This window comes from Platalea leucorodia (assembly GCF_965183815.1).
Source record: "Platalea leucorodia genome assembly, chromosome: 7".
Lineage (NCBI taxonomy): Eukaryota > Metazoa > Chordata > Aves > Pelecaniformes > Threskiornithidae > Platalea > Platalea leucorodia.
The window spans coordinates 50,024,545-50,049,135 of NC_138829.1; the positions used below are offsets into that span (position 1 = coordinate 50,024,545).

Below are 24,591 nucleotides of genomic sequence, written 5' to 3' on the forward strand. Positions count from 1 at the left end.
TATATCAAACGGAACCATGTAATGACTATACTGAATGACACTTATGGAGCATAATAGGTACTCTGAACATTTGGTAAGAGAATCATCTGCCTACGAGAGAAGGAACTGAATGGCTGGATGTATCCCTAATGTACAGGGAAAAAATGGTAATAAAATGAATAGAAAATGCACTTAGAGATTCCAGAGCTGATTTGGCCTGAAGATTTTTATGAACTCCTGGATAAGTTTTATCATTGACTGCTGCCAATAGGATTCCAACAGGACTGATCTATAGTTTGTGTGTCTCATCTTTCTAAAAAAACACACACAAAAAAGTGCCCAATTCATCATTCCACAAACCCACAAAAGTCCACCTTTATTTATGGTTGATTCTTTGTCTGCAGAATAGCAAACTGTACACAGAGGTCTCTTAGATTGAAAGTTCCTTACTTTATCTTTGCTATACATACATAGGTTAATGAGGTTGTCTCCCTTATTTTTCTGTTGATGCTTTTAAAGGCTGACCTTGCTATCTTTGTACAGCAGTTCTCAATTTCTTCCTCACAGATTTACTCGTGCAGCTCTTCCAGAACTTACTTCTTATTCCTCCCATTTATACACATTATCTGTGTCTTCCAGAAGAAGGTGAATTAATAAATAGATCTCTTCAGGAATTTTTAGCTGAATGTTTCACTGTAAAATTACAGTTGGATCTGAAGAACTTAATTCAAAATATCTTGGCTTCAAGAAAACACTTCATGGAATTCAAATGAATTCACATTTAAAAAAAAAAAAAGATGTTTCCCAAACAACAGCAGAATCTGCTATACAGCCAATTGCAACAAAAACTGTTTTAACTACAGCACAGGCATCCTTTTGAGTGTAGATGTTAAAAATAAATTTCCCATTACCTTCTACCAGCAAGGTCCTATACAGACCAGTTTTTCTGTACAACATACTTGTAGTTTTGTATCACTCTCCTTAAACATCTTGTCTGAGACCACTTTCTTTTCTGTTTTTTGTTAATATCACTCTTAAATTCTATTCCCTAATCGAGGTAGATACCATTCCTCAAAACAAATGCTATTCAGATTTCAGTGGTGCATGATTATTGCACAAAATTACTGATCCAGAAAATTTCCTTTGGAGCATCAAAGCACCTTTCTTTGCTTTTATAAATTGCTGAAAATGGAGCAGCCAACCAGCCACAGGCATTTCATCCAGAGCCTTTAAACAACTTGTGGTTTGGTCTCTAGTCTGTCTGCTCAGGCACTCTTCCCATATTCATCATGTTAATCACCCACTTCAGAAATATTGGAGTTAGGCCAAGGAAAAAATGTTGGTCAATAAACTTTAGCTAATGCAGTTATACCAGAAAAAGACCAATAATAATACAATTCAGTGTTGTGATGTTAAACCAAGCCTCAATAGCAAAGCTTCTACAGTAAGCTGAAAAAAAATGAGTTCTAAACACCTCATAGCAAGAGTACATACTACCTTGTGTCAGAGATGCACGCTCTTCTCTCCCACCCATACTACCTGACCTTTACTCAACTCCAGAGTTTGCTGTATTTCAGTGATGTTGAGTGTAAGCCGTAAGCTGGTATTTGGAATCATCTCCTGTAAAAAAAATGTAAAATCTGACAGCCTTTCAATGCCAATTCCTTTAATGGATGAGATCACTATTTTTTCCTCTGTGCGGAAGGCTTTTTGTAGCAGTTCATGTTTTAATTGTTAGGAGTTGCACCACATCAATTTTGATCAACTCAAACAGTTTATTGGAAAAAGGAATATTTATTTCTCTGCAGAACTGAAGTAACCCAAAAGACTGAGAAAAAAAACCAACATTCCCAGACTTATTCACTCATATAACTCTGTATATTTGAGTCTTACAATGATAGGGAAAGAGTTTATAGGCTTATTTATCAGCTACAAAAAGCTCTTATTTGCATTACTGAAAGAACTAGGTAAAAGGCAACTTTAGGACTAGCTTTGTGCTAGTCAGGAACTGAGTCAGTACCAAATATAAGCCAGAGTAGCCACAGCGCTATTCTGAATTCCACCAGCTTGTCTTGGTCCTATGAAGCAATTACTCCAGCATACCTAGCCTGAGCCAATACAGGATTCACTCCCCTCAAGGATTTTTCTACAAAAGGGAATTTATGGATGTCATTTGAGACATCCTTCCAACTGCCTTGTACCACCTGGGAAACAACAAAGTAGCTGAGCACTAGGGCCTAAAAATATTAAAGGTCACTGATCTATATAAAAATCCTGTTGGGTTTAGGGACAAATACAGACCTCCTTAGCCACCCTGAATGCCTACGCAAATCAGTGTACAGACATATAAAAAGTATGGAAATACTTCCTCTCTGGCTGAAGGGCTACTATACAAGCAACTGTGGGCAACCACTGTCTTCCTCTTCTGTGTTTTCATTAGGACTAGGAGGAGATACAGGGAAAGGCAACCTCAGGCTCCAAGGCACCTTGGTAGAACAAACAAAAAAATCTTGAGGATATTTACTGGCCACATAGATAAAAACACTAAATAAGGGTACAATGAAGAGCTACATTTACCCCCTAAAAATGTTATTTCAACAGCATTGCCCAGAATGCCTTTGACTCAGTCTTCAGCTCATGCTGACTTGACATCTGTCCCCGTTTTCTTCTCTTCAGACAATGTTAGAATGGCCTTCAGCTCAGCTTCAGAGAACTTAGGGGTCAGTGCCACATTGTCATAATCAAATTCTTCATCAAGTGAGAATGGTTGGACATCACCCTCTAGTAGCTGTAATGAGGAAAAACAGATACATAAATAATATTGCTGCAAGTGATGATAAGGAACCTCAAAATATGAACTTCTAATTAGTATTTAATTAAACATTTTTTTCTGACTCTAGCACTCTCAGCTGATTAAGCTCTTTTTTAAGTAAAAGAATAAATTCAATTATTCAATTTGACCTAATTTAAGCCATTTAATGTGCCCCATTTGTACTGTACTGTATCTGAATGAATATCATTAGCTAATTTTGCTCAAGGCAAGGAATCTAAAAACCTCCCTTGCATACATCCATTACATTCCTGCCACTTGTAGTGGCAGGGCTGTGGGGATATGGACAAGTTATGTACAGCTATGTTAAATTTCAAAGACAGATTGCATATCCTTAAAATTTGGGCTAGTATCACATAAAGCTTCAGTGTACATGCATCTGATACTAATGTAACATGCCTCCCAGAATACAGTTTCAGCAAAGGAAATGCCTGGAATGAGCAAAATGACACATAATCAATTTTCGGACTCTAATAATTTCTTTTCACCATCTTAGAGATATGCAATTGGCTGGTTTGCATTTCTTGCATGATGAACATAGAGTCTTACTGCATTTGCCTATATTTGCTTTGGTGACATAGTGTATAGCATTTCTGTATTGCTTCTTGTTGAAATATCTTAGAATAAATGCTCTGCCTATAAAATAAAATAATGAAAACAAATAACTATGGCAGGCTGCATGCTGATAAGGAACTGCAGGGGGCCATGACACAAAACGGTTATGGTAAGCAGTTACATAAAATTAATTCCAGAGCTACACAGGAGACACATCCTCACTGCCCAAACTGTACAGAAATGCTCCCTATCCTTTGATTAGTTAATATAAAACATCTAGAAATTTCAACCATGTCAAATAGCACAACTCCTCAAGGGCTCTGTGTTTCAAAGATTTAAGTACTTCAGTACCAAATCAGCAAAACATTTAAACACATGCTTATTTTTTCAACCTTCTGATGAATCCTCAATGAAGCCAATGACTACTGACATATTTGAACTTAAGAATACACTTATTTATTTGTTTTGCTGAAAGGGAGGAAGAACACTCAGCATCTTATGGTCACTGCTCAGTTTAGAAAGCACAGTATCCCACACAATTTCTGGTAACATTTTGTAAGAAGCTGTATTGACACAGTTAATGCCATCTAATAAGTCAGAGAAGTGGTAGCTGGGTTCCTCTCCAGTGGCTGGGCATCTGACAGACATGGCAGCGAGTATCTTGCAAGTATCTACATCCTTTATTAATAAACTGCAATATTGCCTGATTGAGCAGGTAGTATTTTTTCTGGTTTTGTATAATTTTATTAATCATCTGTATCACTTAATGTTCTAGTGACCTGGCTTACATTGGCTTCGATAGATGCTGGAGCATATAAATCATCCTAGATGCAGACCTGTAGACCATGGGCATTTATAAATGAGGAAAACAAACTTTGTAGACAGAGTTGGTCTAGAAAACTGTATTCATTCTGCATGCAAAGATTATCTTGCTTATGTCCATAGACTATCTCAGGTAAACCAACATTAACTTTTATAAATAGCACACTCAAGAAATGTTTACATGAGACAAAGCCTGCACACAAGCTCTCTTTTCCATTAAGGCTACGGTCAACTCCTTGACCTTCTCACCATATTCATGTCCAGTTTCATCTTTTCCACAGGCAAAGCCTCCTAAAATTCCATGCCAGTAAGGGTACCAGGATCTGGGTAACAACTGGTACCAGCAAACAGGGTCCATTACTACCTGTCTTTCCTTTGCAGAAATACAAAACACCCTTCTAAAATATGATGCAAGGTGCAAATATTTTTAAGTTTGTTTGGTTGCAACAATATTTGTTACCACATCTATAGGCAACTAAGCTAAGAAGCATTTAAATTACAGTAAGCCTTCATAGGGATTCTGCAAAAACAAATCTCTTCTTGGTCTGCCAACATAGTTATGGAAAACATACACACATTCACTACGCCCTTGTGTTGACCTTCATGTTATTCCAGGAACATTTTATGCATGTGCAGAGAAATACTGGAAAAACTTTTGTTTAAGAAGCTCGACCCCAAAATGCTAACTGAAATTAGATGCCAAAGTAGAACATATCCAACTTCACTGTTAACAATTTTTCTGTTATCCACTCATTGCACATTTGAAAAGTTTATTCACATTGCATATTTATCAGTGTGCTTCATCTCTCAGACGAGTACTCAAAGCACTAGGGACTATTTTTTTGCTTCTTCTCCCAAGAAGCCATTCACTTCAACCTCCCACACAGACAAGCAATCTAAAATTTTTATACTGCAAACTGCAATTTTGATCTATTTCAAAAGGAAGACATTTTGCAATAGAACACCAAATCCTCTGAGCTGATCAAGTTATTATCTTGTTATTTTTGCCTAAGGAGCTGAGAGAAATATGTGAATTTCAGGTGTCTAATTTAACATCTAATTGAAATCTTTTTGAGAGCTCTCTGGGAATAGAATTTTGCTCTATTAGAAAACTGCTAGTTTGCTTAAGATTGCTCCTGTGATTTACTCTCTGAAGAAAAAATCATTTTCATTTACAGTTCCTGTATATCCAAATTAAAGGGGAAGAGAATGTAATGTTCATATTAATAACCGAAGTAGTTTGCTAGAGGCTGTCTTACAAAGTAATGTTGTAAATAAAATACCTTAAAGTTGAGACTTTCAAAAGTCTATTAATAATTGGCAACTCAGTTCTTTTTATTAAGCTGTGTGGAGTTACAGTTAACTGAACAGCTTGTCTCTGTCCTTCTAAAACCTTTATTTCTGTGCGATTATGGCACTCTATGATTCACTTGTTCAAATTATGTAAAGGATGCACATACAGTCACCAAGGATTTCATTGTATACTCAAGGGAAAACTTACTAGTTCAATAACAATAAGTAAAAAAGGGGGGGAGAGGGAGAAGGCATGTATGCTGTTATCTCATATAAGCTTAATATATACTGGGGTACTTGGGAGGAAAAAAAGTTTGTCTTGAGCTTGTGGCACTGGATTGGGAGTCAATAAATCTTGACCAATTTTCCACTTCTGCTTCATCATTCTGGACAAGTCACTCAATCTCTGTGTCTTTACTGGTCTCTGAGAAGATGTAACTCTTCCATCTTCTTTCACTTAGTCAATCCTGCTTGAAGTTCTTCCTTGTTTTTGTTGCATTTATGCACAGCACTTAGCAGAAACAAACCTCAGTTGCGGCCTACCAGTAAAACCTTAAACCAAAGGAACTCAATGGAACCTGTATTTTAGGTTATACATGCTGCCATTCCAGACAAAAAGATAAAATGATAGGCATGGTAAGTACTTTTTTGAATGCTCAAACTAAAGACAAACCATGGAGAACAGAAGGGTAGAATTCATCTTTCCTAATCCCAGCCATATAAAAATTAGGCTTCTAGATTAAGGTAGTCAATTAGCTAAAAAATATCCAGCTTGAGAGTCAGCCTTTGGGCGGAGATTTATTACATCTTAGGACAAATGCCTACAGCAAGTGGGATGAATTACTGTCTAGAGGTGCTTATCTCCCTCTCTTGATGACAGAAGGACTAAATTAGACTAAATTTAAAGCTGAAGTTAAGATGAGATGAATCGCACTCTGAATGCATGTTTACAGTGAGTGGATGGAAAATATGCATTCAGCTGCACTCATAAGTATGCAAGGGGGGCAATAAGAACAAATAAAGATCCTAGGAAGCAGACATTAAGACATACTGTTAATTAAAAAAACTATGATGTCTTTTATGAAAGAAAGTATTAAGTAGAAATAAAGGAGGGAAAAAATATCTGGGTAGGGAAGGTAAATGTTCTATGATAATGTACTTCAACCACAGAGTGAATGCGCTTTCAATTTGCAGTGGCCCATGGGAGGTCATGTATGCTGCACTGTCAATACTGAAATCCAGGAATATAGATATGTCTAAAACCCAGGAAGAAAGATGAAGCAACATTGGTGGACCAAACAAATGATTTGCCGTGTCATTCACTAAGCCTCTTCTCAACAGCTTTTGACAGAATAACATTTTTCAGGGAGACAAGTTGTTCTTTAACAATTAGCCAAGTTATACACTGGGTCTTAGCAGAGCTTCTTTTTCTAAACTTTCCCTAGCAATATGTTCAGAGATATACACCTTCCCCTAATGTCCTTCACAAATATGTCCATAGCAGATATTTGACATCCTACATTGCACTATTAAGCTTGTTTATTTTTCATAGGGAATGGTTTTCCATTCTCTATGAAAACTGACTAGGCAGCCACATTCTGTTGCCCTTCCCTAACAGATTTGTTTTGATGAACAGAGAACTGTCTCATTTCAAAGCAGCAATATCTCCAGTAGGGCAGACTTTGGCCTGTTTAGGAGGCAGTCCTGAAGGGCAAAGGAGTCCAGGAAGGCTGGACATTCTTCAAGAAGGAAATCTCAAAGGCGCAGGAGTGGTCTGTCCCCATGTGCCAAAAGACGAGCCAGCAAGGGAGAAGACCAGCCTGGCTGAACAGAGAGCTTTGGCTGGAGCTCAGGAAAAAAAGGAGAGTTTATGACCTTTGGAAGAAGGGGCAGGCAACTCAGGAGGACTGCAAAGGTGTTGTGAGGTTATTCAGGGAGAAAATTAGAAGGGCCAAAGCCCAACTAGACCTTAATCTGGCTATTGCCGTAAAAGACAATAAAGAAATGTTTCTATAAATACATTAACAACAAAAGGCAGGCTAACGAGAATCTCCATCCTTTATTGGATGTGGGGGGAAACATAGTGACAAAGGATGAGGAAAAGGCTGAGGTGCTTAATGCCTTCTTTGCCTCAGTCTTTAATAGTCAGACCAGTTGTTCTCGGGGTACCCAGCCCCCTGAGCTGGAAGACAGGGACAGGGAGCAGAATGAAGCCCCCATAATCCAAGGGGAAGTGGTTAGTGACCTGCTACACCACTTAAGACATGCACAAATCTATGGGGCTGGATGGGATCCACCCAAGGGTCCTGAGGGAGCTGGCAGAGGTGCTCACCAAGCCACTTCCAATCATTTATCAGCAGTCCTGGCCAACCAGGGAGGTCCCAGCTGACTGGAGGTTAGCAAATGCGATGCCCATCTACAAGAAGGGTCAGAAGGAGGATCTGGGGAACTACAGACCTGTCAGCCTGACCTCGGTGCCGGGGAAGGTCATGGAGCAGATCATCCTGAGTGCCATCATGCGGCATATACAGGACAACCCGGGGATCGGGCCCAGTCAGCATGGGTTTATGAAAGGCAGGTCCTGCTTGACCAACCTGATCTTCTATGACAAGGTGACTCGCTTAGTGGATGAGGGAAAGGCTGCGGATGTTGTCTACTTGGACTTTACTAAAGCCTTTGACACGGTTTCCCACAGCATTCTCCTGGAGAAGCTGGCTGTTCATGGCTTGGATGGGCGTACTCTTTGCTGGGTAAAAAAATGGCTGGATGGCTGGGCCCAAAGAGCTGTGGTGAATGGAGTTAAATCCAGTTGGTGACTGGTCATGAGTGGTGTTCCCCAGGGCTCAGCGTTGGGGCCAATACTTTTTATCAATGATCTGGATGAGGGGATTGAGTGTACCCTCAGTAAGTTTGCAGATGACACCAAGTTGGGTGGAAGTGTTGATCTGCTGGAGCGTAGGAAGGCCCTACAGAGGGACCTGGACAGGCTGGATCGTTGGGCCGGGGCCAGCTGTATGAGATTCAACAAGGCTAAGTGCCGGGTCCTGCACTTGGGTCATAACAACCCCATGCAATGCTACAGGCTAGGGGAGGACTGGCTGGAGAGCTGCCTGGCAGAAAAGGACCTGGGGGTCTTGGTTGACAGCCATATGAATATGAGCCGGCAGTGTGCCCACGTGGCCAAGAAGGCCGATAGCATCCTGGCTTGTATCAGAAATAGCGTGGCCAGCGGGACTGGGGAAGCGATCATCCCTCTGTACTTGGCACTGGTGAGGCCACACCTCGAATGCTGTGTTCAGTTTTGGGCCTCTCACTACAAGAAGGACATTGAGGTGCTGGAGCGTGTCCAAAGAAGTGCAACAAAGCTGGAGCAGGGTCTAGAGCACAAGTCTTATGAGGAGCAGCTGAGGGAACTGGGGTTGTTTAGTTTGGAGAAAAGGAGGCTCAGGGGAGACCTGAAAGGAGGTTGTAGCGAGGTGGGTGTTGGTCTCTTCTCCCAAGTAACAAGTGATAGGACAAGAGGAAATGGCCTCAAGTTGCTCCAGGGGAGGTTTAGATTGGATATTAGGAAATATTTCTTCACCGAAAGGGTAGTCAGGCATTGGAACAGGCTGCCCAGGGCAGTGGTTGAGTCACCATCCCTGGAGGTATTTAAAAGACATGTAGATGTAGTGCTTCGGGACATGGTTTAGTGGTGGAGTTGGCAGTGTTAGGTTTATGGTTGGACGCAATGATCTTAAGGGTCTTTTCCAACCTAAATGATTCTATGATCCTATTCCAGGCAAAATCTTTTTCTCTTTCTAAATGAGTCCTGCCACAAGCAATGCAAGACTTAATTTTCAAGGCAATGACAATTTGAAGCACTAAGGGATTTTAAAATGGACTTGTTCAGTCTTTACAGTTCTAAAAATCAGGCCATAGTTATATTATCTAAATGAAGGCACAAATATGTGTATAAGTTAGGGGAAAGACTGCCTGCATCTTGAGTAGCCTGGCACCAACCAAACGGTTGTAAAAATCCTAAGTCTTTCTTCTTGAAAAATGCAGCAACGCTTAACCAATGTAATAATGCTCAGTTTCCCTTTCATCACCCCACTTTTCCTCAAATGGAAATGAATTTTGCATGCAGTGGGATCTTCATCCATTTTTCATGAATTATAGTTTAAAGAGTCATATGCAATCTTTTATGAAGACTGCAGGCTGCTACAACCCTCCTTCTTCTTTGGTTTTATACAGAAATTATCAAACGAGAAAACTGTAAAACCTCATTCTAGGGTTTTTTTTGTGTGTGCCAATGGATATTTCTCAAAGCAAAAACCTTGAATTATGTCAATCCTTAGGGAAAAGAGTGAGCATTTTTATTCACAGAATGGTGGGTATTAAAGCTTGAAAGGTCATTTTAGAACATTTACTTTTTCCCAAAGCAGACTTGTTCCTTATAGTAAAGAGTTTATTGCAAAGAACTAAACACAATTGAGCTCAGGAAGGGAGGCACCATATGCACTGCTATAACATCAATCCTTCACTGGTCACGTGTCATTTATAAACTTGATTTAAGCCTCATGGGACACCAATAAGCATACGAAACTATCAAAAGTGGCCTATTTTAGCCGGAAGCTAACTTCAGCTTCTATTACAATGATCAGGCAGGGGAGAAGAGTGCTGAAGAATTCTCTGCGCTAGAAACATCCCCACAAGTTAATGCTCACACTGACTGTTTGGATAGGAAGCTTAATGACTTAAAATAAGCCTGTGAGCAATCTACACCTTCTGCTCCAGTTTGAAAAGAACTGAAGTTCTGGGGGAAAATGGCAATTCTAAATTAAAGCTTGTATTGATTGTGTCTGATTAAAAGGCTAAGACTCCATAATGCAAACCTCTCCACACTAGACCTAGACAATGCAGATCCTCAGCAGCATCTTGCTACTACTCAATTCCAAGAGGACAAATCCCAATTCTGATCACAATATATTCTAAAACCCTTTTTTCTTTTAAATGTCACATTAGAGGGATCATTCACTACCTCCTTGTTGCAGAAGATGGTTCCTATATTCAGCCCAATGAGAGCTGCATGATGCTGTAAGATGATGAGATCACTGGAAAATTAAGTGACCAATCATTCTACGTAAGTAATGATTTGTTAAAAGGTCAGGAGATGCAAGAGTTTACTTGAATATTCTGTGAGTCACACCAATTAAATATTAAAAAGCCCACATACAGTTTGAAGTACTGAAGTACATGTTTTGAAAATGTAGGATTATATAGTAGCAGTGTGCAAGATAAAATAGTACCCTTCTATTACAGTGTTTATCTCAATTCTTAATGTATTTAAGAATTCATTAATAATTCAAAAATTAATAATGTGATTTGTTAAATCATAGCAGTTCCACACACTCCATCTATATCCCTCTGTTTTTGTGGAAATAACATTAGAAGCCAACAGGTAAAACCCAAAAACACCCCAAACCCCCCATGTTTAAATAAATAAATCTGACCTCATACCTCTTGGGTTTTGCTGTCCAATGGCTGTGGAACTGACAAGCTTCTGAACTTCAGTTGAACAGGCTTATGAAAAAAGTGTGTACAGTAAGTCCCTGTCTGTTCCACCTCTCCTGGGAGAACTAGTGACCCTGCTGAGTAAAAAATAGTCAACTTTATCCTTCCATTCAATGTATAAATTAGCAAAGTCCTGTGTAAAATCATGTAGTGCTCAGACACAGGCAGAAGCTTGTTAGTCAAAGTGTGCTGTACTTATTGTTGCATAATACATAATAAAGGCAGATATCTTTAAAACAGATCCATACAGTCCTGAGCTAAAATCTAGATAATAAAATATACCATACTAAGGAAAAATCAAACTTGGTTGAAAATAGACAGGTAGCTCTTCTTTCTTGAGGACACTAAATTAAAAATCTGGATGTAAACTCAGAGAACACCTGGGATTAGATTCATCTCTTTCATAACACAGAAGGAAGGTCCTGAGCAGAGATGTCTGCAGTAGGATTTACAAAATACCAAACTGAATCCTGGTCTTGCCATTCATTAGCTGGGCAGTCTCATTCAATTCTCTTTTGCTAGAGTTTCACCACCTGTACATTGGGCATAAAGAATCTTCACAAAGCATGTTAACATGCTCTCCTGAAACATTAAGTAAAAATACCTGGTAGAAGTACTAATATTCCCCACTACAATGCCAGATGACTCTCTTGTCCAAGAATATTTCATGGATGTTTGTTCCTCCCTGAGCTTTCCACAAGGAGGTACTTCAGAGGACTTCCTTGTATCTGGGACGCAGGAACGTGTAACCTTTCCACACAGGCAGGATTTGGTCCACAGTTCACAAATGCACAGACTTTCTGAATCACATTTCCCTTACATACTTAAGCAAAACATTCATACTGGGAACAGTGGGTTTGCTTTCTGTGACAGCTCAGACCGATATGCCTTAGGTTTAGAAATACCTTTTAACATGAATCAGTCTCAGCTCTGCTACAGCACAGCTGTGTCCATCTTGTCTCAGTAATGTTTTTATGAAGGAACTTAAGGGGACCATATGTCTTGCAATTTAGTCAAAGTATTATGTAAATCTACCTACTATTTTTTCTGACTGATACACAAGTTTCTTTACAGCTTTATACTATATTTTTGTAGCTCGATTTCCTCTTGAAATCTCAGAATAAATTTTCAAAGGATTGCTTAAATGTTAGTTAATGGAACGAACATCAGGGTACATAGATCCAGGGTGAAAAGGAAGAAGTGGCAATTTATCTCTACCTGAACACTTTTACCACAGTAGTGGTGTTACAGACCTCTCATTCTCCTGTAAATCTGAATTTGAAAATAATGATTTCCGAGCTAGGCCTTCATAAAAAATCCATGATCAAATTCTTCATTTAGTTTTCTTCTGGGAATTGTGTACTATTTCAAAGCCAGTAGGGCTTTTGACTTGTAAAATAGAATGTTCTTCAAAAAAGAGCTGAATTCATTCCCTTGGGTATCTCATTCCTGGATTTTTGTCTTTTGGTTCATGATTCACGTATAAGTGGTTTCCAGTTTTCATCCCTATTCTCTTGGTTGCTTATATCTACCTCTAGTCATCTACGTGCTTTCAGTACTTATTCTTAGCATAGCATCTGATCTTACTCTGCGTCAGTTATATGAGAAAGCTTTCTGAAAAGAACAGTGCAGTCCACAGGTATATATGTTATGTCTTCACATACTCTGCAACTGCTTTCTTCGATCTTTCATAACTTGGGTCAAAACTATTTGTAGGACAGAAGGAAGATGTGAATGCTCATTTAATGGCATCTTCCACTATTGTTTCAAACTTGCACCCTAAATATATACCCTCACTGAAGGAAGGAAAGCCTGGACATCAGGAGGTTTGTATCACCTCCTGATATAAACACTGATTTTTTCTGTACTAAGAGCTTCCCCCCCCCCTCAGCAGCCCAATCTGTGGAGAGAAGATGAGGAGGAAGCACTGTTATGCAATGGTCTGGCAATGGCTCAGAAAGACAGCTCTTGAAAATTAGGACAACAGAAGGAAATTTATTTTTGCTTTTAGCAAGAAGTGCTTGTCATACTCAGAATGTTAATTCCACCATTTTAAGGCTCGTTAGTAATGCAAACAATGTTTCAAATTCCCTTCAATCACCCCATAAGAATGTGGTAATCAACCTTTGTTTGCCAGTAGACATGCCAGAAATGAGCTTTGTCTCTCTATCCTGGCTGCGTGACAGCATATGAAAGTCTAATCGGTAAATGCTGCTTTCTCTGATGTTTAATCAAGAAACTCCTTCAGAAAGAAAAATTAGGGAGTTTTGACAGTCCTCCTTCTCAGTGGGAGCTCCCAAAGGAACTGTAGGCTATTGTAACTTCTAGCCAGCTGTAGGCTATTGTAACTTCTAGCCAGCTGGTTCAGACTGATGCTACAGCACTAGTGGTGCTCCTAATTAAGCTGCTAATTATGTTCTCTGTGGAGGTGATTAATTAGCAACAGGAAAGCCTTGGATAATGCCAAAGGCACCATATATAGAGATAACTGAGCAGGCAGTGATATCAAAAACCTGAGAAGAGACTTTGAAATGCACCTCTCCTTATACCATGAAGAATCAAATTCCTGGATGATATGGCAGTGAACTCTGATGATTTTACTCAAGTCCAGCATACTTTAATGAAGTATTTGGAAACTGATCAATCCTCTTCTCTTTAGTCCCTTTCCCCGTCCCACATGCTAGACCCACAGAAAGTGATTACTAATGAGTTGGGGTTTTTTGCTCATTGTGTACCATTGACGTTAATTGTAAATACAGAAAAAGAAGAATCTATTGGCACAAACCTGATTTGAACTTTCAAGAGTAAAGAAGTTGAAAGTCTTGTCTAAATCTTTAGCTTTACTGTAGCCAAACGATGCCTAGCTATAGATACATTAACACAGGTTTTACTACTTTCAAACACTAAATTTCACAAAACTGCTGTTGATGGGGAGCTGTGGAGGGAGGCAGTGATAGCGAAAAAAGCTTAAAAGCTAAATTTTGCTGTGTCCTCTGATTCTCAGGCTTCAGGCTGTTAGCCCTGAAGAGCTGCCTAGTGTGAAATCATCTTGAGGCAGTGTTAAATGGATTGCAGAGACTGGAGGAATAAAAAAGACAAAGAGATTCACCAGCTGGGGGGAGCCCCATACTTGAAAAAATCCACATAATTTAACTCTGAATCCTCTTCCTCAACCTGATTTTTCTGGATGTAAATATAGGCTCAAAATATAAATGGAAAGGCAGAGATTATGGAAAGTAACAGATACTGATATAATTTGTCTAAAGAAATATTTAAATAATCAAATTAGTTATGCTTGGCCGCAGCTTTAAAGTAAGTGAGTCACTTGTGTTCTCCTCAACCTCTGTGGGGTTACAGAGAACTTGAATTTTGAAAAGACAAGTTTACAGTACCTCAGGGCTCTAAACCGGACTAGGATGAGACTCTGATATCCTTGCCTATGCAGCCTCACCCATACATTTAATTAGTCCTATTTTAATTTTCTCTTGTATTTAAAAAATAGCACACTCAAGGTCTCTAGACATTGGGGTTTTTTTGGTACTTTATACAAATATTACCTATTATTACATAACTATCCTTCAAGCCCTGCAGCAAGTGATTTGTCATCAGTCCTGGAAAGGAATTCTGTTGCCAAAACATAGGTACTACGCATTCTCCATCCATCCCCAGAGAAAGCCTGATCATCTCTATTGTTGCCTTAAGCTACTTACAGTAACAGATTAAATTCAGTGAGAAAGAGTGATTACACAGTCCACCATACACATGCTGGCTCTACACGATGCATTAAAGCTATGGTTTAGGGCAGCAATTTTACTTTGCCAATCATGGTTTACTGTGCCAAAGTCCCACAATGGAACGCACTGCCCTGGTTTCAGGCTTTCAGCCCAGTGCTGTCTAGTGAAAACAGCTACAATGAATTTGCATACTGGCCAAATCTGTGGGCTGCTTTTTTTTTTTTTTTTTGTAAGAAGCAGCTGTATTCATTCACACCCTAAAAGACATTGGACTTGGGAAAATAAGTTGGAAAAAAAAAAAGAGAAAAAAAACACTAGAATGATTTTTCCAGGACATGTCCCAAAAGGCATTGGTTTAGATGGGATGTTTTAACACCTTTTTTCTATCATGCTTTTCACACTGCCAATTTTGAGCCACTTCCCCTTAAGTGTGAATATTTATTGTATTAATATACAGTTGCTAACTCAGCTAACTGATCTGCCCTTCAAAGCTAAATGAAGTACAGAGATACAGAACTGTTGCCAATAGCAAGCAGAGATAAAAGCTTGTTGTAATTATACTAGCAAGGTATGACATTTTTCACTGGGTGTCCTAGCTTGTTTGGCCAATATGAAGTCTTAAATCCATCATTTGTTCTGAAATACGGGTGGCAGCATTTAAAAAGGCCAGCAACAGAATGTCTTTCAAATTTGTGTCACACTTTGCCTCACTTATAAACTAACGGGAATTCTTCAGAGTTAATCCTTTATTAGGTGGTCGATAGGGTTATTATTTTATATTACTTTACTATTACAAACAATAGAAGCGACACCATTTTATATTTTAATTTGCATTTTGTTGCTATGGTTTCTACAGGAGTAAGACTATACCTCTCTTATTACAAAGCCTATCAAGTGGACTTTGACATGTAAAACAACTATCAAACTGTAAGTCCTATTTTCTGCACTTAAGAGTTGTGCTGGTTTTGGCTGGGATAGAGTTAATTTTCTTCATAGTAGCTAGTATGGGGCTATGTTTTGGATTTGTGCTGAAAACAGTGTTGATAATACAGGGATGTTTTCGTTATTGCTGAGCAGTACTTGCAAAGAGTCAAGGCCTTTTCTGCTTCTCACACCACCCCACCAGCAAGGAGGCTGGGGGTGCACAAGAAGGCAGGAGGGGACACAGCTGGGACAGCTGACCCCAACTGACCAAAGGGATATCCCACATCATATGACGTCATGCTCAGCATATAAAGCTGGGGGAAGAAGAAGGAAGGGGGGGGGGCGGCACATTCAGAGTGATGCCATTTGTCCTCCCAAGTAACCGTTATGCATGATGGAGCTCTGCTTTCCTGAAGATGGCTGAACACCAGCCTGCCCATGGGATGCAGTGAATGAATTCCTTGTTTTGCTTTGCTTGAATGCGCAGCTTTTGCTTTACCTATTAAAGTGTCTTTATCTCAACTCACAGGTTTTCTCACTTTTACCCTTCTGATTCTCTCCCCCATCCCACCGGGGGGGAGTGAGTGAGCAGCTCTGTGGTGCTTAGTTGTTGGCTGGGGTTAAACCATGACAGGATTCAAGGAGAAATTTTTCATTTTGACTCAACAATGATTTCCAGTGAAGAAGCCCTGGGCAAGACCCAGGCTGTGGGTTTCCCATATATAAATTTTGACGTCGTTCACTTTCCTTACAGAGTTTAGAGGGAATAATTAGCTTCTGGCTAGGCAGTGTTTCAATGTTATAAAATACAATCTAAATGCTTAATGTTGTTAGTGAGCACTGTTGATATTGCTTAGGGGTTGATACGACTTATTTCTGCACCGAAGCAGTTTGTGCAGGAAGTTTATGCAGGGAGTGCTGTCCCATGGGAAGAGCTGAGGAGAGCAGAGATTGAAAGCCAAATGTCACGTAAAAAGCAAGTAGTTAGCACACTGATAATCTACAGTAGTGGTGGTATAATGTTATGTTTAATGTTTTTATAATCACCAATAAAATCACTAACTGAAAGGTTTTCCCAATGTGGCTTGCATAAAGTGCTATTCAGACAGTACAAGCAGATGATAATTCTTGTAATTCTCATCTTATTCAAATGCAGTCTGTTTTACTAGGGGTTTCTAAACGTATGTGATTAACATTTACTCTTGCACACACACAAATACACAGAAATGACTGAAAAGCCTGGAGAGAGGAAAGGTCTGGCATGGTCCATAAAGTGGCGAGCTATCCCCAAGCTCTGGTAGAGCTCTTCTTTCCTCACTGCCTGCTTGGTATTTTAGTGTTGGGCTTATTTCTCATCATTCAATTTGTGGCCTGTTTTGAATTAGAGATATCTAACAATACTTCCATGAACTAGATATAAACAATTCTCATTTCATTATGATTCAAGTGAAATGTGGGTTTAGGCTTCCACCAGTGAGCCCCAGGTTTTTTTAATAGCTATTACCAGAATTTAAGACATAAACACAAACCAATGTCCTACAAAGGGAAAAATGGGCATATATGAACACTGCACTCAAAAGAAATCTTTGATGTCTGTACCTGATACAGGACTGCTATCTTACTCCCTCCTTCCTGAGATGCCCAGGTTGGAGAAAGAATATTTGCTGTAAACCTGACTTATGTTGGTTTATTATTTTCTTGTGAATTACAGCCAAGCTCCAAATATTCATCAGCTGGAAGTCTCTAAGCCCTCTGACTTCATAGGAATTCTGCACATACAGAAAGGAAAGATTAATCAAATCTTTAATGGATTAGACAGACTAATCAAATGGCAATAACTAAGGAACTGAAGACCAAAGTCCTGCTCTGTTATAGTGTCCTGGTTTCAGCTAGGATAGAGTTAATTTTCTTCCTAGTAGCTGGTATAGTGCTGTGTTTTAGATTTAGGATGAGAATAATGTTGAGAACACACTCATGTTTTGGTTGTTGCTGAGTAGCGTTTACACTAGCCAAGGACTTTTCAGCTTCCCATGCTCTGCCAGGTGCACAAGGTACTGGGAGCGGACACAGCCAAGACAACTGATCCAGACTGGCCCAAGGGCTATTCCATACCATATGACATCATGCTCAGTATATAAGCTGGGGGAAGAAGAAGGAAGGGGGAGGACGGGACGTTAGGTGTGATGGCATTTGTCTTCCCAAGTAACAGTTACGTGTGATGGAGCCCTGAATTCCTGGGGATCGCTGAACATCTGCCTGTCAATGGGAAGTAGTAAATGAATTCCTTGTTTTGTTTTGCTTGCACGCGCAGCTTTTGCTTTACCTATTAAAATGTCTTTATCTCAACCCGCAAGTTTTCTCACTTTTACTCTTCCAATTCTCTCCCCCACCCCATTGAGGGGGAGTGAGCAAGCGGCTGGGTGGTGCTTAGTTGTTGGCTGGGGTTAAACCACAACAAACAGCTTCCTTCAGTGACCTCTGGCAAATCTCTTAATCTGTGTGGCTTGGTTTCTTTGTGCAGCCACAGGTATAGATGAGGAAAATATATTTAATCACTAGAAGGTCATTAATTCTGGTGGTAATACAGACCACACAAGCATCTATGATAGACAAATAGCTACGGACACTACGTTTCTATTTACTGTTTAGAGGTGGGACAGTTAAAATTATTATAGATGTATGGACAGTCCAACACAACTCAAAATGCTCATAATTGGAATTCTTAAAGAAGTTCACTGTGAATTCAAAATTAGTCTCATCTATTTTAAGCCCAGGATGAAATAATTTTAATAGACAGGGACAACACTTTCATTAAGTATTTCCACATTATAGAACTCTCTCTTAGCACCCACATTACTTTGTGGAGAAACTTTTGTAATCAAAATAATTTCAATACAAAATAGAAGTGCAGAAAGATGTAGAAACGTTGCTAACAAGAAGTGTTCTGCAATTCTGAAAAATCTTGAAAAAAATAACTGCTCACCAGGACACAGTATAATAAATATTCCTTATAATTTATTATCTCATTACCTCTTAGAATGAGGAAATTAGTACTTTAATTTGGGGAATTTGGGCAATTTGAGGAATCTTTTAGCAATAGAAGAACTGAGGAAGAACATATTTTTTAGAGGAGAAATGGTGCTTTAAACAACATCCATACTCTTGCATGCAAAGACAGACAATGATAGTGAATATGAAGGGGTGGGAAACCTACCACTGCATGTCTCTTCTTCTGTGTCTATATCTTCCAAATCTAAGTGTTTGTCCACCTGCCATAAAAACCCCAAATTTGAAAATACATTAAAATGTATTAATTCCATTTCTTATTGTACAATCTAGAGCAAATAAAAGAAGCATTACATTGTCTCCTTCATCTTCTCCATTGTCCCCTGCATTTTTCCAAGAAAGCATATGAATTTTCTTTGAAATGTGTAACCCAAAGGAAATAGTTTTAAGTATAGACAAAGAATTGCTGCCAAAATTGCTGCATACCAACTACAGTGATGGGAAAGAAGCTCAAGCTATACAGCAACTTTTTCAGGAACTTAGTGGGAAGATGGAGAAGTAAAATATTTTCACAGGAAAAAGACACATGATAAGTTATTCTGCATTTTTGCAAGCTCACTGCATATGGCACAGAGGCAATACATGCTGTATGCAAAGGACAGCTCGATCCTTCTGTTTTGATATTAATAGTGAACTGAATGGGAAATAAAAACCTAAGAATTATTAAATTTTTAGTATTTCATCTGGGACATTGCACTACTGTCTTTTCAGGCTGATGTACCTTCAAACAATTTAACTATCTGAAACATACCACAGTAAAAGACGTTTCTTATTTCAGGTAGCACTGAACAGATGCGAAGGGTGAGAATGAAAGGCTTTTCCCAGCATATGTGCAAATAGTGATACCAAGGAGGATTTACTATATGCACTGGGTAGACTTCTGTGTTTCCATTCAGTAATTAGAGATGCTCTTAGAGAATTTTTTCCAACCTGATTTGACACCATTCTCATCAACACTTACATAACCTTTACACTTTAAAAGTACATACTCACTAACATTTGAAAAAAATTTGGGATGGTGATGCTCTCATCCTTCTTTCCCACAGATAGGAAAGAAATACATCAACAAATTGCAAGTACTTTGTAAATGAATAAAGCAAAAATCAGTCATGTTCTACTTACAATCCCCACTTTGAAGAAAATCAAAGAAAACCTCACCTTCACTCTTTCAGACAGACTGAGATCATTTCCATCAGAGGCACCAGCTTTCCAGCTCTCATTCATCACTGTCTGTAGATAGATAGGCAGAAATACTTATATGCATGAAACAGAACCAAAATCACAGTCAAAGCTCCTACTGATTCACGCACACAGATCCTTTATGGTGTATTTAAAAATTTTTTAAAATTGAATGCAATGCTCCTGAGAACAGAACGCATGCAGGTAACCCTCTGAAATCCTACACAGGACCAGACTGAATCAATTGGAACAACAGTGCAAGTAATCATAACATGCCTAAAAAGCAGCATTTAGAACAGAAGTATTGTTTTCAATAGCAGTTTTTCCCTCTTTCCTTTCCTCAGGGCAGGCTTAAAGGTTACAGTGGCCAACTTACTGCATTACAGCCTCATCCTGCTACGATGCTACCAATTTTTCTGATGCATTCTACTATTACTGTATTTGTTTCTTAAACTGCTAATGTGACAAAAATGTGCAGCCATGCCTGAAACTTTTTTTCTGTAGCAACAAAGACAAGTATTAAGATGTTCCATTAAACAAAGGATAATGGAAGTTGCACATTGCTTTATGGGGCAGAAAGCCAATTCAAAGTGGCTAAAGTAAGACACCCAAAGGCAGTCTATCCCAATGAGGCAACCCTATTCTTCATGAGAAAAATGGCAAAAAGATTCTTGTTGTTATTATTATATAATCAACTGAGAAAATGTAATTGTTTTAAAAGCCTTGCTTGATTCTACCTCAAAGGCATGTTCTAGCAGGAAGGAAAATGACAGCTTGTGCTCTTTGACTGAGGCCTGGCAGGCCCATCATTTGAAGGCACTTAAGTGTGTTGCTCTGTGTATTGCACAAAATGACCTGCTACTTCTCTTTTAATAAAAAATTTAATGAAGGAAATTTTAGAGTACAGGCTAGATCACAGCTTAGTTATTTGTTATTCAGGCAGGAGGGCAGAAGTTCTTAACAAGTGGACTCAGATTTACATCTAGCTCTCTCCAGATGATGTCTGTTGTTTTCCTGTCCCTACACATTAAATCCCTAATCTCATATGTTTCAGAAGATTAAAAATGCCTCTGACCTGCCTACTGTTTACTTTAGGTAGCTAAAGCAATCTAGCTTCAGTAACACAGAATTCAGTACTTGCTAAAAACCCCAAGAAACAAAATAAATCTGTGCATGCTGGCATCCATACTCTCAAGACTTTTTTCTTTTTGCCAGCCTCTACTGTTAACTTCAGTGAAAGCATTACAAAGGTCCTTGCAGGGTGCCTTATATATTAGTCAGATTATGGCAGCTCTTCAGTAGAGCAAATGCCACTGCCAAACGTGATCCCTGCAGGTGCCTCTGTAAGCATTACACACTTAGGTAGTATTTTAAATATTTGCCTCGGATGGGATAAATACCACTAGCCTCTAACATTTGGACAGTCCATCTCCCCGTATTTTCGTCTGTTTGAATGTGGTGCTTGTCCACATGGACAAATGTTAACTCATTACCTCATTCTCATTTGGCATCTGTGGTGAAAGAGACACCCACATTTCTTTGCTTCTTCCAGGTGAGCCATCCTGTTTATTTCTGTTTGATAACTCAGAAGTAGAAAATGTTTTTCTTAGGGAGTCCACTTTACTTCCTTGAATTGTCTTCCCTTCTTCCTCTGCAAGGAGAACGACACCAGATCAGATAACATAATGCACTATCCAAGAAAAAGAAAAATGTGAACATTAGATCTAATATTGGCTTATTTTACACATTCACTTTTCCTCTCATGCTCAGAGCTTCCATGTGCATCATATACACGTACTTTGCAATCTTTATCATAAAATCAAATACGTAGTTTGAACTTTAAGTGCACAGAGTATTACCTGTTCCTCAATACTGAAGAATTCACTGTTTCAAAAGCTTATGCAATATACAGAAAACTTGATAAAATAACCCGAGAGCTGAAAATACCACGAAAAGCAAGACAGTAAGTACAGTTACACCTTAGTTTTTATTTTAAAACTCTCAGGTGACCATGGGCACCGTTGCCAGAATCTCCACCAGTCCAGGACCATGTGATGAGATGCACTGACAGGTCCTATAACCTAGCCCCTGTATCTTTAGCTAGTAAAACACCTCATTTGATCTGATTTCTTTAGGCACTGCTGCTTTCGGTGTTTAACAACTATAGTATGCTCTTGACTTAGCTTAGTACCAATTTGTCAGCAATCTGACTGGGTGGGAAAATTTTGCAAGTAAATATTTTTTTATCGGGATCAGACTAACAAACAGCAGTATGCCAGTGATATTTAATTGCCAGAAGTTTAGGTCCTGAGATTAAAGATTAAATACAGATTTTCAAGCAGAGTTTGTTCCCTTAGGGGATTCCTTTGGTCTTGAAAGACAGACTGGAAAAATGTTTTGCCAGTGCATTGACAGAAGATTGGAATAACTTCTCTCACGTTTATTTTATACATCAATAGTGGCTAACTGGGCCCTCACTGAAAACAGAGAAGTATTCAGAAACAGAATTGAGTCTTTCAATGATAACTTGTGACATCTTTCCGACCTTTAACAACTCCTTGGACAACAAGAGCAAAGTTCAGACAAGTATTAGTGCTTCTGACTGTCCTACCAGCCAGGTCCATAGGGTACGGAACAGCCAGCAGAATTAGGATACAGCTAGGTGATCATCAAATGAAATCTCAACAGTACAGATTGGATCTAGGAGCTGATTACAGATCAGGACAAGTATGTGCATGGAAGTATGGATTTCCGAACCCATGCTGAACAGTTTTTTTCTGACAACATGGCAAAAAATACATATCATGGCCAAAATAAAAATGCCAGACTTTTTATTATAAAAGTCTCATTATCAAATATGGAGTGGCTATAGGACAATCAATTCAAATGAACTTCACACCACATGTTCTTAATGAAAAATAAATGCTCGTTTAACAGTTTCTTGGGTTTAGTTTGAAAAATCTATTTTGTAACAATAAGAAAAACTGCAGTGCATTTCTAAAGCATAATTATATGTTACAGGCATTGAAGTAATTCTTGTGGAGAGTTGCAACGATGCCCTTGGGGTTACTACATTGAGCCATCCACCAAAGAGTTATTAATCCCCAGGGACAGCTTTGTGCTGCAGTTACTATGAAAAAAGGGCTAGCAGTTTGGGCATAACCTGAAGTCCACACTCATAAGAGTCCAGGTTCATAGGAAGTAAATTGCACCAGACCAGAGCAATTTAGCAAACAGATTTTAATGCTCAGACCACAGATGGATCCTCTGAATAATTCCTAAATCCCAGGTCTCTTGATATGACATCTGCCTTCTCCCTGCTTTTTTAGCAAGTACTTTCCTAAAACAATATTTGGAAACAGCAGTACATATGGGCAATCTCTTCTTCCTACACACTTTCTTTTTCAAGCCATGGAAATGAAGCAGTATTACACAGGAAACCCTCTTTCAAATTCTTGACAGGTAAAATGGTCACCCGCTATTTGAAGATATTTTTACTGTCACCCTACTTTATAGGAAGAACTAGATGACTAGCTCAAAAAGCTTCAATCTTTTGTTACTGTAGTGGTAAAACAGGATGGACTTCCTGTTTTATACTAAGAACTGACATATATACCTTTTATACTAAGAACTGACAAGTTTGATATTAAAGACTGACAAGCCACAAAAGGATACTAATGTGTTTTAGGGTATGTGTGTATTAGCAAATTATGCAGCCAAACATGCGCAGCCCTACTGAGTAACAATAGGGACTGAGGACCCAGTATCCTCCCTCTGCGCATCAGGAGCCTTTATGTATGAGAACTGAGAAAAAGCTTCTGGAAGCCATACACTTTTCTCAGCCAGATCAACAGAGAGACAAAAGGCATCATCAACTGGAATGATCAGCAACATAATTCATAGAGCCAAAAGGCTCTGAATAAACACGATATTCTTGCACAAGCCCATGCCTATCCTGAATACCACTGTGGTCGTTTTTCTAGGATATAAATCAGATCATCCTTCTCCAAAACATAGGTTCTGAATTCTCCAAATAAAATAATATCACTTTTACCATCAAAAGACCCATGACACATAGTTGGGCAGTTATAATTAGACAGTACACATAAGCTGGCAAACTTATTTTATTAGGTTATATATTTTCTGGACAGCTGAGCTATTGTCACAGTTAAAAAGCTAGATAGACTAAATGAGCTAATAAGAAATCAAGTGCATTCACTTATGTGCCATTTACCAACCCCAGACTACAGCTAGAAGCACTAGAAAAGAAAAAAGTCTAAGCAACCCAAAGCAGTTGTGAAATGCATGCTGTGGACAGAGTATCAGCTATGCAACCATGTGCATAATGAGGCTATGCCACAAAAATTGGAGGCGGGGAGGTGACTCAAACATTACGTTTAGCTAGACTCAAGCACAGTCCCTCAGGGCCAGTAAGATCCACCTTCAGATGTCCAAAGTAACTACTCATACCTAGTTTCTCATTGCATGCATCACATAACTGGCTCTCTTGAAGGAGTAACAGTCATGATCTTAAAAAATATTATTAAAAAAAACACACATAAATTGTTCTAAATTTAAAGAAACTACAATCTGCAGAGAAATATCACAGCTATATTCCTTTGACAGTGTTCTGAATTTCAACCATTTCTGTCC

General features: G+C 39.0%; 1 protein-coding gene across 1 annotated transcript in view; it reads right to left on the reverse strand.

Annotated features, from left to right (window-relative positions):
- Window positions 1–2,487: 2,487 nt before the first annotated feature.
- IFTAP (intraflagellar transport associated protein) overlaps window positions 2,488–24,591 on the reverse strand; it is a gene marked incomplete at its 5' end in the record, with an annotated part of 35,704 nt that continues 13,600 nt past the window's right edge. Inside the window, 5 exons of the mRNA XM_082318635.1 lie at window positions 2,488–2,767; window positions 10,982–11,112; window positions 18,908–18,962; window positions 19,918–19,989; window positions 21,432–21,589. Coding sequence (XP_082174761.1) covers window positions 2,615–2,767; window positions 10,982–11,112; window positions 18,908–18,962; window positions 19,918–19,989; window positions 21,432–21,589 — 569 coding nt within the window. The 3' untranslated portion in view covers window positions 2,488–2,614. The remainder of the gene's footprint in view (window positions 2,768–10,981; window positions 11,113–18,907; window positions 18,963–19,917; window positions 19,990–21,431; window positions 21,590–24,591) is intronic.